The sequence below is a fragment of the Thalassophryne amazonica genome, chromosome 2 (genome assembly GCF_902500255.1).
Source record: "Thalassophryne amazonica chromosome 2, fThaAma1.1, whole genome shotgun sequence".
NCBI lineage: Eukaryota > Metazoa > Chordata > Actinopteri > Batrachoidiformes > Batrachoididae > Thalassophryne > Thalassophryne amazonica.
Window position 1 is genome coordinate 154,306,490 of NC_047104.1, and position 18,696 is coordinate 154,325,185.

Sequence of the window (18,696 nt, forward strand, 5' to 3'; positions counted from 1 at the left end):
CCCCAACAAATTTGTTTCTCTCACATAAAATAAGGTTGGATACTTTTTGAATGTACCTTGTGTAACGGAGGCCAGCAGGTGTCGCTGTGCAGATGTAATTAGTAAAACCTCACTCCAAACAGCTCAAAAGGATTCTCTGGACACACGGCCAGAGCTCTGGATTTTAGCCTTCTGGTCAGAGAGTCCGACTCCCATGCCAGAGCTTGTGAGTTCGCGTCCCGAGGGGAGCGAATGGGCGGAGTCATAACAACACAACGCGGAGTGCAGCTGCTACACTTGTATAAGTGTGTGAAAAGTGTTTTTGATTTTTCCTTCCTCTGTCTCTACTTTAAGTCATACCCGATGTCATGCTCCTTCAGGATTTTGCTGAGCGGATCAATGATTAAGCAGAATAAAAGTGGTGAGAGTCTGTCTCCCTGAAATATCCCTCTCTGAACTTGTACGTCTGGGATTGTTATTCGTCCCTCGGTGTGATTGAGGGTGATGGTGGTGTTCCACTTGTTCATTTGTGCTCTCAGGAAAGATCTTATTTCCTCACTGATGTTGTAGAGTTCTAAGCACCTCATGATCCAGGAGTGTGGCACGCTGTCAAATGCCTTTTTGTAATCAATCCAAGCCATGCTGAGGTTGAAAACATTGATCACGTCCACATTAATATCTATTTATGTCTGGTAAATATATGGGACACCGGTGCAGGTTGTTTGTGTCTCAGTTACAGTCAAATCCAAAATACCAAAACAAATTAACAATTTTTTTTAATATTACTCTCTCAAATGCATAGAAATAGTTTTCTTTTCAGTTTGATGTCCTTGAGTTATATATATTAATTTCGATAGATTTGTTTTGTTTTTTTGTTGTTTTTTTTTGCAACACTGATTTTTTTTTTTTTTTTATCATGGTCACAAGTGTAACTTGTTATGAATGGACACCAGTGCACAGGGGTGTCCATTGTTACATTTGCGATTGCTGTTAGCCAAATACATACTCTTAATTTTTTTTTGCTGACATATTTTAGGAATCCTGTGACGTGAATGTTGAAGTATTTATTTATTTTGATGAGTGTTATTAGATAGAACTGCAGCTGACCAGTTGAAACGTAACATAGCACACCATATGACATTACTGTGCTCCAGTTAGCTTTAGAATTTTTTATTATGACCACGGGATACATAGATCTTTATTTAATCTAGTGTGTATCTTTGACTTTGTTAAAATAAAGCAGATACTTAAATCTAATCAAATTAGCCATGGAAATTTTTTCATTATGTTTGATGGTTTTAAATGTAACTTGGGACAACACTCTCAAGACCAGGATGGTCTGAAATTTTAAATAAGCCTGTTATACTGTATTTAAATTTCATAGACTTTTTTTTATGAATCATCACATTTTCCTTTATAAGTCATTGGTTGTCTGGTTCAGAAATTTCAGTTAAATATATCATATAGCAGACAAACGCACTGATATTTGAGAAGTGAAATGAAGTTTCTAGTATTTACGGAAAGTGTGCAATAATTATTTAAACAAAATTAGGCAGGTACATAAATTTTTATTTTATTATTGATTTGAATACATTTAGCAGTGATTATTGGAACACAAAATTGGTTTGTTAAGCTCATTGACCCTTGACCTCCTTACACAGATGAATCCAATCATGAGAAAGGGTATTCAAGGTGGCCATTTGCAAATGTTTCTCCTCTTTGCATCTCTTCTAATGAGTGGCAACATGGGAGCCTCTAAACAACTTTCAAATGACCTGAAAGCAAAGATTGTTCAACATCATGGTTTAGAGGAAAGATACAAAAAGCTGTCTCAGAGATTTCAACTGTCAGTCTCCACTGTGAGGAACATGGTGAGGAAATGGAAGACCGCAGACACAGTACTAGTTAAGGCCCGAAGTGGCAAGCCAAGAAATATCTCAGATAAGCTGAAGCAAAGGATGGTGAGAACAGACATAGTCAACCCACAGGCCTGCTCCAAAGACCTACAACATGACCTTGCTGCAGATACTGTCTCTGTGCATCGTTCAGCTATACAGCACACTTTGCATAAAGAGATGCTGTATGATGCTGTAATGTAGAGGAAGCCTTTTCTGCATACACACCAAAAACAGAGTCACTTGAGGTATGCTAAAGCACATTTGGACAAGCCAGCTTCATTTTGGAATAAGGTGCTGTGAACTGATGAAACTAAAATTGAGTTATTTGGACATAACAAGGGGCGGTATGCATGGCTGAAAAAAAAAAACAGCAATCCAAGAAAAACACTTGCTACCTACAGTAAAATTTGTAAGTGGTTCCATCATGCTGTGGGGCTGTGTGGCCAGTGCAGGTACTGGGAATCTTGTTAAAGTTGAGGGTCACATGGATTTCAGTCAATATCAGCACTTGTGAGGTACCTGTTCTTGAAGACATGGATAGTTTAATCCTCATTGCAAAGCTTGAGGATTAAACTTTGCTTGTCTCGGTCTCGGTCGAGTGCAAGCTTTGCACTCGACCGAGACGGACGCACTTTTCTCTTCTCCCTTCCTCCTTATCTTTCCTGCTTTTGTGGCGTGTTGTCTGTGAGGCTGCAGCTTTGCTCTTCTGGAAACGACAAAAATGGATCTGTTAAAGTGGTCTCTGAACGCAATTGACACTATTTTTTCTACAAGATCTTCGGGAGCGGAGGACCCGACCTGTCCTGCTGGGACGCATGTGATGGGTTACGTGATGGACTCGTGGAGGAGATGGCAGGTCATGTGCCTTTACATGCTTTCTGTGGAGGACGTTGAAGATGTGTACATATTCGGCTTGGTGGTGACCGGCTTTCTGATGTGTGGAGCGGGGCACTTGCTGGTTTACCGGAAAATCAAGAAAGTGGAAGCAGCTTTGATTGGTCGTTCCAAGCTGCCCTATATGATTGATTCGATTGGGAAGGCAGTGGCTGCGCAGTTGGCGGGGGTTAACCGCGCATTGGATGACATTTCTAGGAAGATTGCAGCCCTGGAAACCCGCTATGACCGTCTGTGAAGACCACATTCTACATTTCAGATGCATTGGGAGCCACTCTGTTCTCAGAACTGTGGAATCTTTCAGGCGTCTGTTAATCTGGCTATTCATTTGGCTTCCCCAAATACAGCTGTACTTCAAGGTCGCTGTGATAAGATACCTCCTCAGAAGAACAACACTCTTATGCCTCGCTCCCTGGTCTTCCCCCCTCCCCTCAGCTTCTCCAGCTCTGACGTGAACTGTGGACTGTCCAGGACTTTCTCAGCCTGCGCAGGGCTGTTCCCTTCCCCCCCCAGACTGTCGAACAAGGCCGTTGACGGCACCGAAACTGGCTGCCTTCCGGAGTGTTCTGATAAACTGGTCCTTTCAAATCTCGGTTGTCGTCCTGTGTCCTTGTTTTGTCTCTGTGATTATTGTTTTTTGTGCTGATGGGATTTTTTTTTTCCTCATTGCCGCTGTGTAATGCAGCGGCTATGAGGGGTTTTTTTTCTTCTCCTTTTCCCTCGTGTTTTGCTTCATATATAAGTTTTATGTACCAGGCCGGCCTATGTGTTGTGTGTTATGTGTGTTGTTTGTTATGGGTCGGTCTTGGTTTGCTCAGCCCTGCTGTTGACCAAGGCAGGGATGTACATCTGGAGCTGGTCCCCGGGCGCCTAATGGCGACCTCTGCTCCTACTGGCAAATAGGATGGGTTAAATGCAGTAGCCACATTTCATTGTGCAGGAAAGTTCTTCTGTTCTGTGCATATGACAATAAAATTTCCTTGATCCTTGATCCTTGATCCTTGATGATTCTGGGATCTTTTTCATAAAATTTTAAAAAGTGTGTGTGTGTGTGTGTGTGTGTGTGTGTGTGTGTGTGTGTGTGTGTGTGTGTGTGTGTGTGTGTGTGTGTGTGTGTGTGTGTGTGTGTGTGTGTGTGTGTGTGTGTGTGTGTGTGTGTGTGGCGGGGGGGGGGGGGGTCTACTTCTAATGCCAAAGAATCTGTCAATAATTGTAACAAAACAACCATCCTTGGTCACATATACTCAACAAAAATATAAACGCAACACTTTTGGTTTTGCTCCCATTTTGTATGAGATGAACTCAAAGATCTAAACGTTTTTCCACATACACAATATCACCATTTCCCTCAAATATTGTTCAGAAACCAGTCGAAATCTGTGATAGTGAGCACTTCTCCTTTGCTGAGATAATCCATCCCACCTCACAGGTGTGCCATACCAAGATGCTGATTAGACACCATGATTAGTGCACAGGTGTGCCTTAGACTGCCCACAATAAAAGGCCACTCTGAAAGGTGCAGTTTTGTTTTATTGGGGGGGATACCAGTCAGTATCTGGTGTGACCACCATTTGCCTCATGCAGTGCAACACATCTCCTTCGCATCATCCATGAAGAGAACACCTCTCCAACGTGCCAAACACTAGCGAATGTGAGCATTTGCCCACTCAAGTCGGTTACGACGACGAACTGGAGTCAGGTCGAGACCCCGATGAGGACGATGAGCATGCAGATGAGCTTCCCTGAGACGGTTTCTGACAGTTTGTGCAGAAATTCTTTGGTTATGCAAACTGATTGTTCCAGCAGCTGTCCGAGTGGCTGGTCTCAGACGATCTTGGAGGTGAACATGCTGGATGTGGAGGTCCTGGGCTGGTGTGGTTACACGTGGTCTGCGGTTGTGAGGCTGGTTGGATGTACTGCCAAATTCTCTGAAACGCCTTTGGAGACGGCTTATGGTAGAGAAATGAACATTCAATACACGAGCAACAGCTCTGGTTGACAATCCTGCTGTCAGCATGCCAATTGCACGCTCCCTCAAATCTTGCAACATCTGTGGCATTGTGCTGTGTGATAAAACTGCACCTTTCAGAGTGGCCTTTTATTGTGGGCAGTCTAAGGCACACCTGTGCACTAATCATGGTGTCTAATCAGCATCTTGGTATGGCACACCTGTGAGGTGGGATGGATTATCTCAGCAAAGGAGAAGTGCTCACTATCACAGATTTAGACTGGTTTGTGAACAATATTTGAGGGAAATGGTGATATTGTGTATGTGGAAAAAGTTTTAGATCTTTGAGTTCATCTCATACAAAATGGGAGCAAAACAAAAAGTGTTGCGTTTATATTTTTGTTGAGTGTATGTTGAAATGAGGGAGGTTTAAAAACATTCTCTGTTTACTTTTGTTCTTTTTATTAATCTGGCTTCTTCTTTCCAGAACTTTGTTTCCCCAAAAGTTGTTTCCTTAAATGTTAACACAGACATGTTTCAAGTGGAGATAATTCCAGACGAAGAAGACAGTGGTAACACATCTGTCACACAAAGTATGATGGAAAAACTTGAAAGATGGAGACCACAGGCTCAATTGATGGCGAAGAGTCCGTTCACATTCCGGAATGTGTGGTAAGAGGCATTACCTTTTTGTCAATGATCTTACATTGTTCAAGCTGTTTAAAAAAATATCTATGGTTGGCCTTCATCAGATTCATAATGCTGCACTGTAGCTGTGAATTATATCAGTTGTTCTACATCTGCTTTGGAAGTAGAATTATTCTCATATTCCTAAAGAATCAGACAGAATCAAGTGAAAGTAAGTAAATGCCAGCTGTCAGTCTTGATGACAGTCTTCTTGTAGACAGTCAGACTGGCTCTCTCTATGTGATGCATTTTGTCTTCATTTATTTTGTAGCTTTTCTGATGAAACTTAAAGTTTGTATATAAGTTGAAAAGTACACGGGTGATTCTTTAACTACGGGCACTATTGGCCTTGTAAATGTAATTTCCACCACACCATTGCCTTACAATATAAAGCGCCTTGGGGCAACTGTTTGTTGTGATTTGGTGCTATATACATGTGCTCTGATCTCACTGTTTAGTTATCTCCATAGAAACTACCAAAACAATCTTTCATACAAACTGTTTAAAGGGACATTACAGTGTTGTGGTGGAAATTACGGCAATAGTGTGGGACAACTACATTTTGTTTAAAAAAATCACAACAGTTGTATGACATTGAATACCCCAATTATGTTTTGATTATTTTACTGATATTTTATTCAGAGATATTTTAAAACATTAGAAAAAACGTTTCTTTACCATTCATTTTTATCATTGAAGATCAAAAGTCTGGGTGTGGGACAAGCACAAAACGGCAATATTTCCATATAATGATGCTGAAAAAGTGAAAAAGTCATCATAGACTACTAGAACAAATTTCTTAACACACTTTCATTGTAAAGATAACTATAAAAGTGTGAAATTTCCCCTTTTTTCTGTTTTTCATACAATATGATCAAAGGACATAATAAGTACCTGTAGTCTAAGAATCACCCACACAATATTTCTCAGGTCCTCTCTTTACATTTTCAGGTAAAAGATATTCAGCCCTGCAATTACTATGCAGTCTACTATAGCAGGAATTTTTACATCGGGCAAGTTGTCGAACAATAGGATAATGGTTTCCTCTTCAGATTTCTACAGCGTAAAGGTTTGGAATTCACCTGGCCACTTACAGAGGACAATGATATCATTGCAAGTTTTCTTTGGACCAGTGGAGCTGCATGGCCATGACCCCTTCAGACTTGAGGACCTGCAGAAACGCTGGTGCTGAACCAAATAACTCTTGGATCAATAGACCTCCTTGAACATTTTGGCACTTTAAATGTGCACAAAAGGCCTGAAAGAAAAACAGATCCTGCTAATGTTTATGTGAACATAAAATTCTCAGTTACAATGTTTTTTTGTTGTTGTTGTTGTTTGTTTTTTTAATTTTTTTTTTTTTTTTTTTTTTTTTTTTTGGAGAAGTTAACAATTATTGGAGGTAAGATTATTTTCCAAGAGTATTTGCTCTAATGTCTTGTCTTCTTTGGACACTCACTTTCTACCTGGAATGGTGAAAAATTCAAGGACAGGTTAATTTACTTTATTAATATATAACTCTGACCGTGTGTGCATGCTATGCACAGCCACAGTAATTTAGCAATCAACACCAAACTTGGTATGGTGACTGGGAACATCAAGGGGAGGTCACTGGGGTCCTTTGGTTTAAAACGTATGTGCATGAACACACACATACACATGTGATCAGCATTATATATTAGATCATGACCTGCTCCACTGTGCACAGCCACAGTAATTAAGTAATCAACACCAAACTTGCTATGGTGACTGGAGTCAGAACGGGGGAGGTCACTGGGGCTCTTAGGTTGAAAGTGTATGTGCGCGAACACACACACGTTCAGCCTTATACATTAGATCATGACCTGCTCTGCAACAACAACACAAATGCATTGTATGCAGACACACAAACACAACCAATGGCCATTTCCTGGTTATTCGCTGGCAAGTGTAGGTGCCAGTCAGCTTGTCTAGAGTGTCCACTCTTTCTTTGTTTTTAATTATAGTCCAGGGCCCGTATGCTCGGTGCATCTCAAAGAGCTCCTTGCTTAGCCTAAAATATCCTGGCAAGGACTCCCAGCCTAAGACAGACACAAGAGATGTCTGAGAGCAACTCTGAGCAAGGAGTTGACAGAAACTCCTATCTTAGTGAGGAGGCGGGGTTGACTCCATTGCTAGGTATGACATGGTCCTGTAAGAGCTGTGATTAGTTATCACAGAAAGGGAAGGGGAAATAAAAAAATAAATGCACTCTGTGCTCCTACACATGAATGAAGAGTAAAACCAATCGATCATATAACTGCTTTAAGAAATGTGTAATCATAAAAATTATTTAATGTCATGATGATGATACTCAGTATAATTAATTTGGAGCGATCGCCAGGCCAGTCACTAAACCTGTAAATTCTTGTGCTGCAATGCATTATGGGAATTATGAGTTTTGGGCTTTTAAATGTTGTTATTGTGGTTCATGTTAGTTTAACAGTGTTGTTAGTGTCATTGATTTATTGTGTTTTTGTAGTTCAGTTGGTTTAGTGAGTTGTGTCACCATGTTTTCACCATAAGTGAAAAGTCAACTTCAGTCAACTTTTTTTTTATATAGCGCCAAATCACAACAAACAGTTGCCCCAAGGCGCTTTATATTGTAAGGCAAGGCCATACAATAATTATGAAAAACCCCAACGGTCAAAACGACCCCCTGTGAGCAAGCACTTGGCTACAGTGGGAAGGAAAAACTCCCTTTTAACAGGAAGAAACCTCCAGCAGAACCAGGCTCAGGGAGGGGCAGTCTTCTGCTGAGACTGGTTGGGGCTGAGGGAAAGAACCAGGAAAAAGACATGCTGTGGAGGGGGGCAGAGATCGATCACTAATGATTAAATGCAGAGTGATGCATACAGAGCAAAAAGAGAAAGAAACAGTGCATCATGGGAACCCCCCCACAGTCTACGTCTAAAGCAGCATAACCAAGGGATGGTCCAGGGTCACCTGATCCAGCCCTAACTATAAGCCTTAGCGAAAAGGAAAGTTTTAAGCCTAATCTTAAAAGTAGAGAGGGTATCTGTCTCCCTGATCTGAATTGGGAGCTGGTTCCACAGGAGAGGAGCCTGAAAGCTGAAGGCTCTGCCTCCCATTCTACTCTTACAAACCCTAGGAACTACAAGTAAGCCTGCAGTCTGAGAGCGAAGCACTCTAATGGGGTAATATGGTACTACGAGGTCCCTAAGATAAGATGGGACCTGATTATTCAAAACCTTATAAGTAAGAAGAAGAATTTTAAATTCTATTCTAGAATTAACAGGAAGCCAATGAAGAGAGGCCAACACGGGTGAGATATGCTCTCTCCTGCTAGTCCCCGTCAGTACTCTAGCTGCAGCATTTTGAATTAACTGAAGGCTTTTTAGGGAACTTTTAGGACAACCTGATAATAATGAATTACAATAGTCCAGCCTAGAGGAAATAAATGCATGAATTAATTTTTCAGCATCACTCTGAGACAAGATCTTTCTGATTTTAGAGATATTGCGTAAATGCAAAAAGGCAGTCCTACATATTTGTTTAATATGCGCTTTGAATGACATATCCTGATCAAAAATGACTCCAAGATTTCTCACAGTATTACTAGAGGTCAGGGAAATGCCATCCAGAGTAGAGATCTGGTTAGACACCATGCTTCTAAGATTTGTGGGGCCAAGTACAATAACTTCAGTTTTATCTGAGTTTAAAAGCAGGAAATTAGAGGTCATCCATGTCTTTATGTCTGTAAGACAATCCTGCAGTTTAGCTAATTGGTGTGTGTCCTCTGGCTTCATGGATAGATAAAGCTGGGTATCATCTGCGTAACAATGAAAATTTAAGCAATACCGTCTAATAATACTGCCTAAGGGAAGCATGTATAAAGTGAATAAAATTGGTCCTAGCACAGAACCTTGTGGAACTCCATAATCAACTTTAGTCTGTGAAGAAGATTCCCCATTTACATGAACAAACTGTAATCTATTAGACAAATATGATTCAAACCACCGCAGCGCAGTGCCTTTAATACCTATGACATGCTCTAATCTCTGTAATAAAATTTTATGGTCAACAGTATCAAAAGCAGCACTGAGGTCCAACAGAACAAGCACAAAGATGAGTCCACTGTCCGAAGCCATAAGAAGATCATTTGTAACCTTCACTAATGCTGTTTCTGTACTATGATGAATTCTAAAACCTGACTGAAACTCTTCAAATAGACCATTCCTCTGCAGGTGATCAGTTAGCTGTTTTACAACTACCCTCTCAAGAATCTTTGAGAGAAAAGGAAGGTTGGAGATTGGCCTATAATTAGCTAAGATAGCTGGGTCAAGTGATGGCTTTTTAAGTAATGGTTTAATTACTGCCACCTTAAAAGCCTGTGGTACATAGCCAACTAATAAAGATAGATTGATCATATTTAAGATCAAAGCATTAATTAATGGTAGGGCTTCCTTGAGCAGCCTGGTAGGAATGGGGTCTAATAGACATGTTGATGGTTTGGAGGAAGTAACTAATGAAAATAACTCAGACAGAACAATCGGAGAGAAAGAGTCTAACCAAATACCGGCATCACTGAAAGCAGCCAAAGATAACGATACGTCTGATGTATGAATGTATGATTTTTAATAATTTATTTGTATGTTACTGCTGCAAATAAGTATTTGAACACCTGTGAAAATCAATGTTAATATCAAAATGTCTGAAGTGACATTGTTGCCCGGAAAATATTTCTGCCTGTCAATACTTCCCAGAGACTATTAGTGGCCTCATTGCTTGATCTGTATACTCCAGCAAGAAGAACACCACCAATAAATACATCCATATGATGACTTTTTTAGTGACAGTGGCATAAACAGATCAAAACATGTCTCAATGTCGTTTACTGTCATCACAGCAAACTTTGTGATCCCAGGGGTCATTTCAATGACATTTGCAGCAGCTGCCCTGCCATGTAAATCAGGATGTTCTGAGCTCCAACAGATGTTACCACATTTGGATTTGAATGTTTCAGCAGGAGCAGCTTCAGCACCAGTGACATCGTCATCAGATATGTTTGTGTCTTCTAGTTGATACTCGACATTATCTTCCTCCTCAGAAGCTCATCCGTATCACTTTGCAGCTCTGTGTCCTCTGCCTCATTTTCAGTGAAGATCCAGAGCTTGGCTTGTTAAATGGATGGTAAATGGAGTGCATTTATATAGCGCTTTTCCATCTGAATCAGACGCTCAAAGCGCTTTACAATTATGCCTCACATTCACCCCGATGTCAAGGCGCTCACTACACACTGGGAGCAATAGGGGATTAAAGGCCTTGCCCAAGGGCCCTTAGTGATTTTCCAGTCAGGTGGGGATTTGAACCCATGATCTTCTGGACTCAAGCCCAACACCTTAGCCACTAGACCATCACCTCCCCTATTGTAAGTCTTCTCATTTTCACATTCTGCAGTCTGGAGATGTGTACTCTGCAAGTCACCAACTCTGAACTGAATTGGTCTTGTGCATGCCTTACATGTCTGTCTTTGTTTGTTTTGCCTGTTCAGGGCAGGAGATTAACAGGCAAAGAGAGACGCCCCTAATTATAGCTCAGCTTGGCTTGAAAGTGTTCGTGAGCTGACAGTGTGTTTATAATTTAAGTTTTGGCACAAATTATTGTTTTAGAATCTTATAACTGGGTCGGAACTGACCCTAACAACACAAACATAATTTTCAATAGAGCATTTTAAAATTTTGTAAAATAGATTACTTTTATTTTGTTTAAATAGAGGTTACTGACAAAGTCAAAAAGTCATTTATTAATCCTATTAGCTCAACCAATAATTTGTGTCACTTTTTTACCAAAATTGGAGCAACTTTAAATTTTGTCTCCTGTACAAACTGAAATTGATGTTTGCCACCATTCTTGCTGTTTTTACACCATAACTCCATAACATTCAGCCATACATACCTTTTTGGAATCTTTATGTTCAGGCAAATAATGTGGTATAGTTTTCAATGTGATTGGATCATTTTTAAATTTTGACTCCTGTGTAAATCTTTAATTGTCTCTTACCTTGTCACCTATTGAAAATTCAAATACAGTTTCCAGAAGTGAATGATTGCTACAGTTATCTGCTCCATTATAATTCTTCAGTGACAGCAGGCCACAAACTGCTTCAGCCTGGTGCTCCACATGAAAAGAAGGGGTCTACTGAGAGGCAGATTTGGAACTACATGTTCCACTCTTAAGTTTGCATTTCACATTTTGTCACAACCTTTTATGATTTGGGGTTGTGATATAAAGAGGAAAAAGGACACGTATTGTCCGAGTGGACAGGAAAAAGATTACGTGAAAAGATAAAGCAAAAGGTTATTTGTTCATGCTGAATTGGTTTTATGATGATATACTGTATGAAATACACAAGGCCACTGTGGGGGGAAAAAACTGTTTTTGGAAAATTGCTTTTAATGGTGACACACTAATTATTTATTATTATTTAGTAGATATTTTGCAAAGACAGCACTGCTGTTGGACTTTGAAAGCAGTATTATGGTTTTGTCAGGCCATATTTATAAAGCGGAAGAAAATGGATGGATGGATGGGTTTTGAACTGATACTTGCCTAGTCAGGCCCTACAATCTCCTGTTAAGACTCCCGACCAGTAGGTGGCAGTAACACATCTTATCGCTGAACGTCATCAGCCTAAAGAAAAAAACTGAAGAAGGCTGCTTTCCTGTTAGCTTAGAAAGCTACACATTTAGCTTTGTAGCTGCAAAGTTTGGTCGTATTTCTTGCAACACAGTGGTTTTTCAAGAGGCTTTGTATAAAAATGTCTCAGGTCCGACTGCTGAGAACGCTGCTGAAACAACGACTGGCTGCTGCTGCTGACGACGACGAAGAAGTATTTGTATTGTTTGAAAGAACGATAGCGGAGTACGAAGAGGAAATCGGTCGTTTAAAAGAAGAAAACAAACGACTTAAAGTGCTGGATGCTGTTTTCTGGCCTGACGTTTGTTTATACAGAGCAGGTTTGTTAATTACAACTTTTTAAAGATTTAACTTAGAAGCACGTTGTTAACTACCAAATCTCTTTCAGTTTGAGTATTCTACACTTTATTTTAAGATTGATCACGCAACAGGTAAAGCCTTGTCTTCTGAAAAAGAAACATGACTACAATGGGTTTGTTACGCTCAATGACACCTGGATTCATTCTTATTAGGCAGAGTGGATATTCTTCCGGAACCGTAAGAGGATTAAGTTTGGGTATTTGTCTGAAACTCGCTGTGATTGATCGAGCGCGATGACATAATCACGTGACCCACTTCAGCAAGTCACTGGATTTTTAATATCGTGACGCGGATTTACTTTATTTTACTGTCTAACTCTAACCCCCCGTCACGCTCTCATGCTCCTGTCATAGCATGTTCTGGAAAAATAAATCCCTTCCGGACTGTGGTCTGGGTGCAGAAGTATTGTTCATATTTCAAAAGTTGTATCCTTCCGCAGCTGAGACATCAACTTTTGGGCCTAGTTCTGACTGAGAGGGAGCAGTGCTCTTTGTGACTGTCCACAGTTGCATTCTGTAAGGAACAGGTTTGTGTGTGTGTCTGTGGTTACACATTTGGGTTGGAAGGCGAAACCGTCAGGTCTATCAATGAAAAGGGGCAGAAACGAGGCTGAAGTTGAAGGACGTCAGTGCCTGCCAGCTCCATTCTGAATATGCTAAGACGAGACTATTTTGGATAGTGTTCAGCACTGTTGTGCCTCAGCAAGAACGTCCTGGGATTGCGTCCCACCTGGGGCCCATTGCACGAAACGTAGGATTCAGGCATCCAGGATAAATGACTGAGCTGAGTTCATTGTATCCACAACAGGAGCATTCAGGCTCAGTCGGTTGCACAGTGAGTAAGCCAGGATGAGCAGACATCTATACTACAACCCCTGGCAAAAATTATGGAATCACCGGCCTTGGAGGATGTTCATTCAGTTGTTTAATTTTGTAGAAAAAAAGCAGATCACAGACATGACACAAAACTAAAGTCATTTCAAATGGCAACTTTCTGGCTTTAAGAAACACTATAAGAAATCAGGAAAAAAAATTGTGGCAGTCAGTAACGGTTACTTTTTTAGACCAAGCAGAGGGGAAAAAAAATATGGAATCACTCAATTCTGAGGAAAAAATTATGGAATCATGAAAAAAAAAACGCTCCAACACATCACTAGTATTTTGTTGCACCACCTCTGGCTTTTATAACAGCTTGCAGTCTCTGAGGCATGGACTTAATGAGTGACAAACAGTACTCTTCATCAGTCTGGCTCCAACTTTGTCTGATTGCTGTTGCCTGATCAGCTTTGCAGGTTGGAGCCTTGTCATGGACCATTTTCTTCAACTTCCACCAAAGATTTTCAATTGGATTAAGATCCGGACTATTTGCAGGCCATGACATTGACCCTATGTGTCTTTTTGCAAGGAATGTTTTCACAGTTTTTGCTCTATGGCAAGATGCATTATCCTCTTGAAAAATGATTTTATCATCCCCGAACATCCTTTCAATTGATGGGATAAGAAAAGTGTCCAAAACATCAACGTAAACTTGTGCATTTATTGATGATGTAATGACAGCCATCTCCCCAGTGCCTTTACCTGACATGCAGCCCCATATCATCAATGACTGTGGAAATTTACATGTTCTCTTCAGGCAGTCATCTTTATAAATCTCATTGGAACGGCACCAAACAAAAGTTCCAGCATCATCACCTTGCCCAATGCAGATTCGAGATTCATCACTAATATGACTTTCATCTAGTCATCCACAGTCCACGATTGCTTTTCCTGAGCCCATTGTAACCTTGTTTTTTTCTGTTTAGGTGTTAATGATGGCTTTTGTTTAGCTTTTCTGTATGTAAATCCAATTTCCTTTAGGCGGTTTCTTACAGTTCGGTCACAGACGTTGACTCCAGTTTCCTCCCATTTGTTCCTCATTTGTTTTGTTGTGCATTTTTGATTTTTGAGACATATTGCTTTAAGTTTTCTGTCTTGACGCTTTGATGTCTTCCTTGGTCTACCAGTATGTTTGCCTTTAACAACCTTCCCATGTTGTTTGTATTTGGTCCAGAGTTTAGACACAGCTGACTGTGAACAACCAACATCTTTTGCAACATTGCGTGATGATTTACCCTCTTTTAAGAGTTTGATAATCCTCGCCTTTGTTTCAACTGACATCTCTCGTGTTGGAGCCATGATTCATGTCAGTCCACTTGGTGCAACAGCTCTCCAAGGTGTGATCACTCCTTTTTAGATGCAGACTAACGAGCAGATCTGATTTGATGCAGGTGTTAGTTTTGGGGATGAAAATTTACAGGGTGATTCCATAATTTATTCCTCAGAATTGAGTGAGTCCATATTTTTTTCCCTCTGCTTGGTCTAAAAAAGTAACCGTTACTGACTGCCACAATTTTTTTTTCTTGATTTCTTATAGTGTTTCTTAAAGCCAGAAAGCTGCCATTTGAATGACTTTAGTTTTGTGTCATGTCTGTGATCTGCTTTTTTTCTACAAAATTAAACAACTGAATGAACATCCTCCGAGGCCGGTGATTCCATAATTTTTGCCAGGGGTTGTATGAGCCAGGAGACACCAATCCTGGATAGGTGCATGCAGCTTCCTCAAACAGATGCTGCCATTGATCACAGGTGGAGGTGATGGTGTAGTGGTTAAGGTGTTGGGCTTGAGATCAGAAAATCCTTGGTGCAAATCCCAGCCTGACTGGAAAATCACTAAGGGCCCTTGGGCAAGGTCTTTAATCCCCTATTGCTCCCAGTGTGTAGTGAGTACCTTGTATGGCAGCTGATGTATAGCTGATGCAGATGGAAAAGTGTGATATAAATGCAGTCCATTTATCACAGATTCACCGATGCACCATAGCAACCTGAGCGGCGTACTTCTCCCCAGTAGTAGTAGTAGACATCTGTGCCACATACTGATGGTATTATTAGGGGTTGGTATTATTATTATAACCCTAACCCTAACCCTGTAGAAAACCCCCCAAATCATGCATTTTTCACTCCAAAATGCTGCCTGGAAATGACAAAGAGCCTATAAACCAATAAAGAAAGCTGTTCTAGTAACATTTTCTTTTATCACATGCAAAAAAATATTACAGGAACATTGTAGATATTGTGAGATTTGAATAATGTGAGCATTTATGAAACGGACCATTATGGACATAATGCATGATTTGGGGGTTTTCGACTTCAGGGGGTATTATGTACAGGGGGGTTAGACTAAATCATTTGGTCAATGATTTATATTTTCTTATTCATAATAATGTCCCCATATTTTTATGGGGTAATACACTGCAGTGTTTAATTATATGAAATAGTACCATCTCCTACCTACATGAGGCAAAAGAGGTCACTTGATTTCAGCAGGGAAAGTGAGGTATCTCAAGCATAGTGAACTTCCAGGTAGAGACGTCCTACCATTGCCAGGCAGCATTTTGGAGTGGAAAATGCATGATTTGGGGAGTTTCAACATAAGAAGGTATCTACGGGGGGTAAGAATAGATAATTTGGTTAATGATTTGCATTTTCGTGTTCATAATAACCATCTCCATATTTTTTGCTAACACCAACCCCTATTTTTGTCATCAAATAGTCCAAAATGTGGCTGAAAGTGAGTTAACCAAAATTCCAAGTATGACCACAAAATTCCAGTACTGATGTTTCTTTACAAGCTTCCTGTACATATAAAATTTTATACAACCCACAAACCTATGTAGAGCATATATGAATTATCCTGCCTGTCCATTCATTTATCTGTCCCCAAGTCTTGTAAGCACAGCTCCTTCTGAACCTGTTTGTGAATGTTAATGAAACTTCACACACAGTGGTAGACATCATATTAAGATGTGCATGAAAGAAATGATACCAGTCTGACATCTTACGGAGAGATAACTGGACAGTTGATTATTTTAATGTCATGTGAAAATGTATCATCTGTCCAACTTAAGAATTTGTCACATGCCACACTTACACTCCTGATGATGTTAAAAAAAAAAAAAAATCAATTATCTCGGTACATTAATCTGTTGTCATCCTCACCACTTCATTGTCTTATCTTTATTTCAGTAAATGTTTTCCATTTTATTAACCCTTAAACTACTTCCTTGCAGACACGCAGCAGCTGTTGGTGAATAAAGAAGACATTGTCCCTGAGCAGCAGGAAAGGAATCTAAGTCTGGACCAGGAAGACTCAAAGCCTCCAAATGTGAAACAAGAACACGAGAAACCATGGACAAGTTGGGAAGAGAAGCAGCCTTCACTTCTGAAGGAGGCTGATTTCACCAAGTTCCATTTCACTGCTGTTCCTGTGAAGATTGAAAATAATGATGAGAACTTGGATTCATTGCAGTTTTATCAAAGCAAAACTGATTACAGTGCAGAGGCAGAGCCTGTAGCTTGCAACTCAACTGATCATAGAATATTGAAAATGGAAGCTGGTATAGAGGACTGTGAAGAGCTACAACCAGCCAGAATCTCAGATCCATATCTCCATTTACAAATAGATACTGATGACAGGAGTTCAGACTCTTCTGAACCTGAGACTGATGACAGTTATGAAGGGAATCAGACCGAAGAACCTCATTCAGGTTTAAACTGCCTGACAAACGATGATGCAGTATATATTCATAACAGTAAGTTTCACCAAATACATGTGGAACAAGAGTATCCTTCAGGACTAAAGCGAACTGTACCTTTAAATAGCTCACAGTGCAGGGGCTGCATGATTGAGAGACATGGTGATCGTCCTGAACGGAGCGGCTCAAAAGTCAGGCAAGTTAACCAGCACCTCAGGAGAAGTTATGACGCTAACTTTAAGCTCATGGTGATAAATGCAGCAGAATCATCAAACAACTATCAAGCAGCCAAAAAATACGGTGTGACAGAGTGTAATATTCGTAGATGGCGAACCCAAAAAGATTGTCTTAAAAATTCTAACAGTCAGCGAAAAGCTTACCGTGGTCCTAAAAATGGCCGCTTTCAGGAAATTGACAGGAAAGTGTGGCAGTATGTGGTTGATAAAAGAAATGAGGGGCTGCCTATAACCAGAGCTGCCATCCGACTGAAGGCCCTGGAGATCGCCGAAGAGCTGAATATTCCCACTAGTGAGTTCAAAGCAAGTCTCAGCTGGTGCAGAAGAATGATGCGGCGTAAGGGAATATCATTACGCAGCCGAAGTCATCTTGGTGAGCCCATGCACCCTGACTTCAGAGAGAAGCTACTGTCTTTTCAGTGTTGTGATTGGCTTAAGGAAGAAATACTCCTACCCCCTGGACCAGATGAGCAGTGCGAATCAAACACCTGTGGTTTTTGACATGCCAAATCTGTTACTGTGCAAAAGGTGAGACGTGAGTCATGTAGGCCATATATTGCAGCTATAAAAGGTTTTATTTTTTGAGTTTCGTAGCAGCATTTTATTGTTCAATGCCTACTTCTTGTTGAGGTAAACCTTCCCCAAAAAATTCCGTGCAGTATGTGGTGGGCACACCTTCAAATGTAGTCAATCAATCAATTTCAATCAATTTTATTTATATAGCGCCAAATCACAACAAACAGTTGCCCCAAGGCGCTTTATATTGTAAGGCAAGGCCATACAATAATTACGTAAAAACCCCAATGGTCAAAACGACCCCCTGTGAGCAAGCACTTGGTGACAGTGGGAAGGAATGTAGTGAAGGTAGTGTGTGTGTGTGTGTGTGTGTGTGTGTGTGTGTGTGTGTGTGTGTGTGTGTGTGTGTGTGTGTGTGTGTGTGTGTGTGTGTGTGTGTGTGTGTGTGTGTGTGTGTGTGGGGGGGGGGGTGGTATACAGTTAAAAACTCGTCTAAAACGTCAAGGTATAAATCGGATATTCACACTCACTAGACAAAAGAAAAGTTCCAATGCTTTTGTATGGTTTTCCATACAATAAACACCGTATATAACAGATTTTTGCTCACGTCGGACAAAACATCCGGCTCCATCATAATGTATTCCCGTTATAAACCCCTTGCATGTACTGGACAAAGCAGTCTGGATGTGCCTGGTAACAGAGGTATGAAATGAAGTTCAGCACTGACACTCGCCGATTTAAGGAAAGTGGGTCCTGTATTTCCTTTATTAATAGACCGGCCATGTATTTTTTTTTTTTTTTCTTCTTCTTCAAACCATGCACAGACACAGGACCTAAACCAAGCAGGCTGTACGCTCATGTTAGTTTGTCATCTGATGGTTAATAATCACATTATTCCCTTTGATTGCTTTGGGTGTAGAGAGTCACACT

The 18,696-nt window shown here is 40.5% G+C and overlaps 2 protein-coding genes across 2 annotated transcripts in view; both read left to right on the forward strand.

Moving 5' to 3' along the window:
- Positions 1-18,696, forward strand: part of LOC117504513 — a 117,024-nt gene that overhangs the window by 82,550 nt on the left and 15,778 nt on the right. The window contains exon 3 of the mRNA XM_034163969.1: positions 16,550-17,623. Within this exon, the coding sequence (XP_034019860.1) occupies positions 16,550-17,623 (1,074 nt within the window). The remainder of the gene's footprint in view (positions 1-16,549; positions 17,624-18,696) is intronic.
- Positions 12,176-17,834, forward strand: LOC117500912. Its single transcript, XM_034159702.1, has 2 exons — positions 12,176-12,404; positions 16,550-17,834. Exons 1-2 carry the CDS (start codon positions 12,206-12,208, stop codon positions 17,749-17,751), a joined length of 1,401 nt encoding a protein of 466 aa, XP_034015593.1. The 5' UTR covers positions 12,176-12,205; the 3' UTR covers positions 17,752-17,834.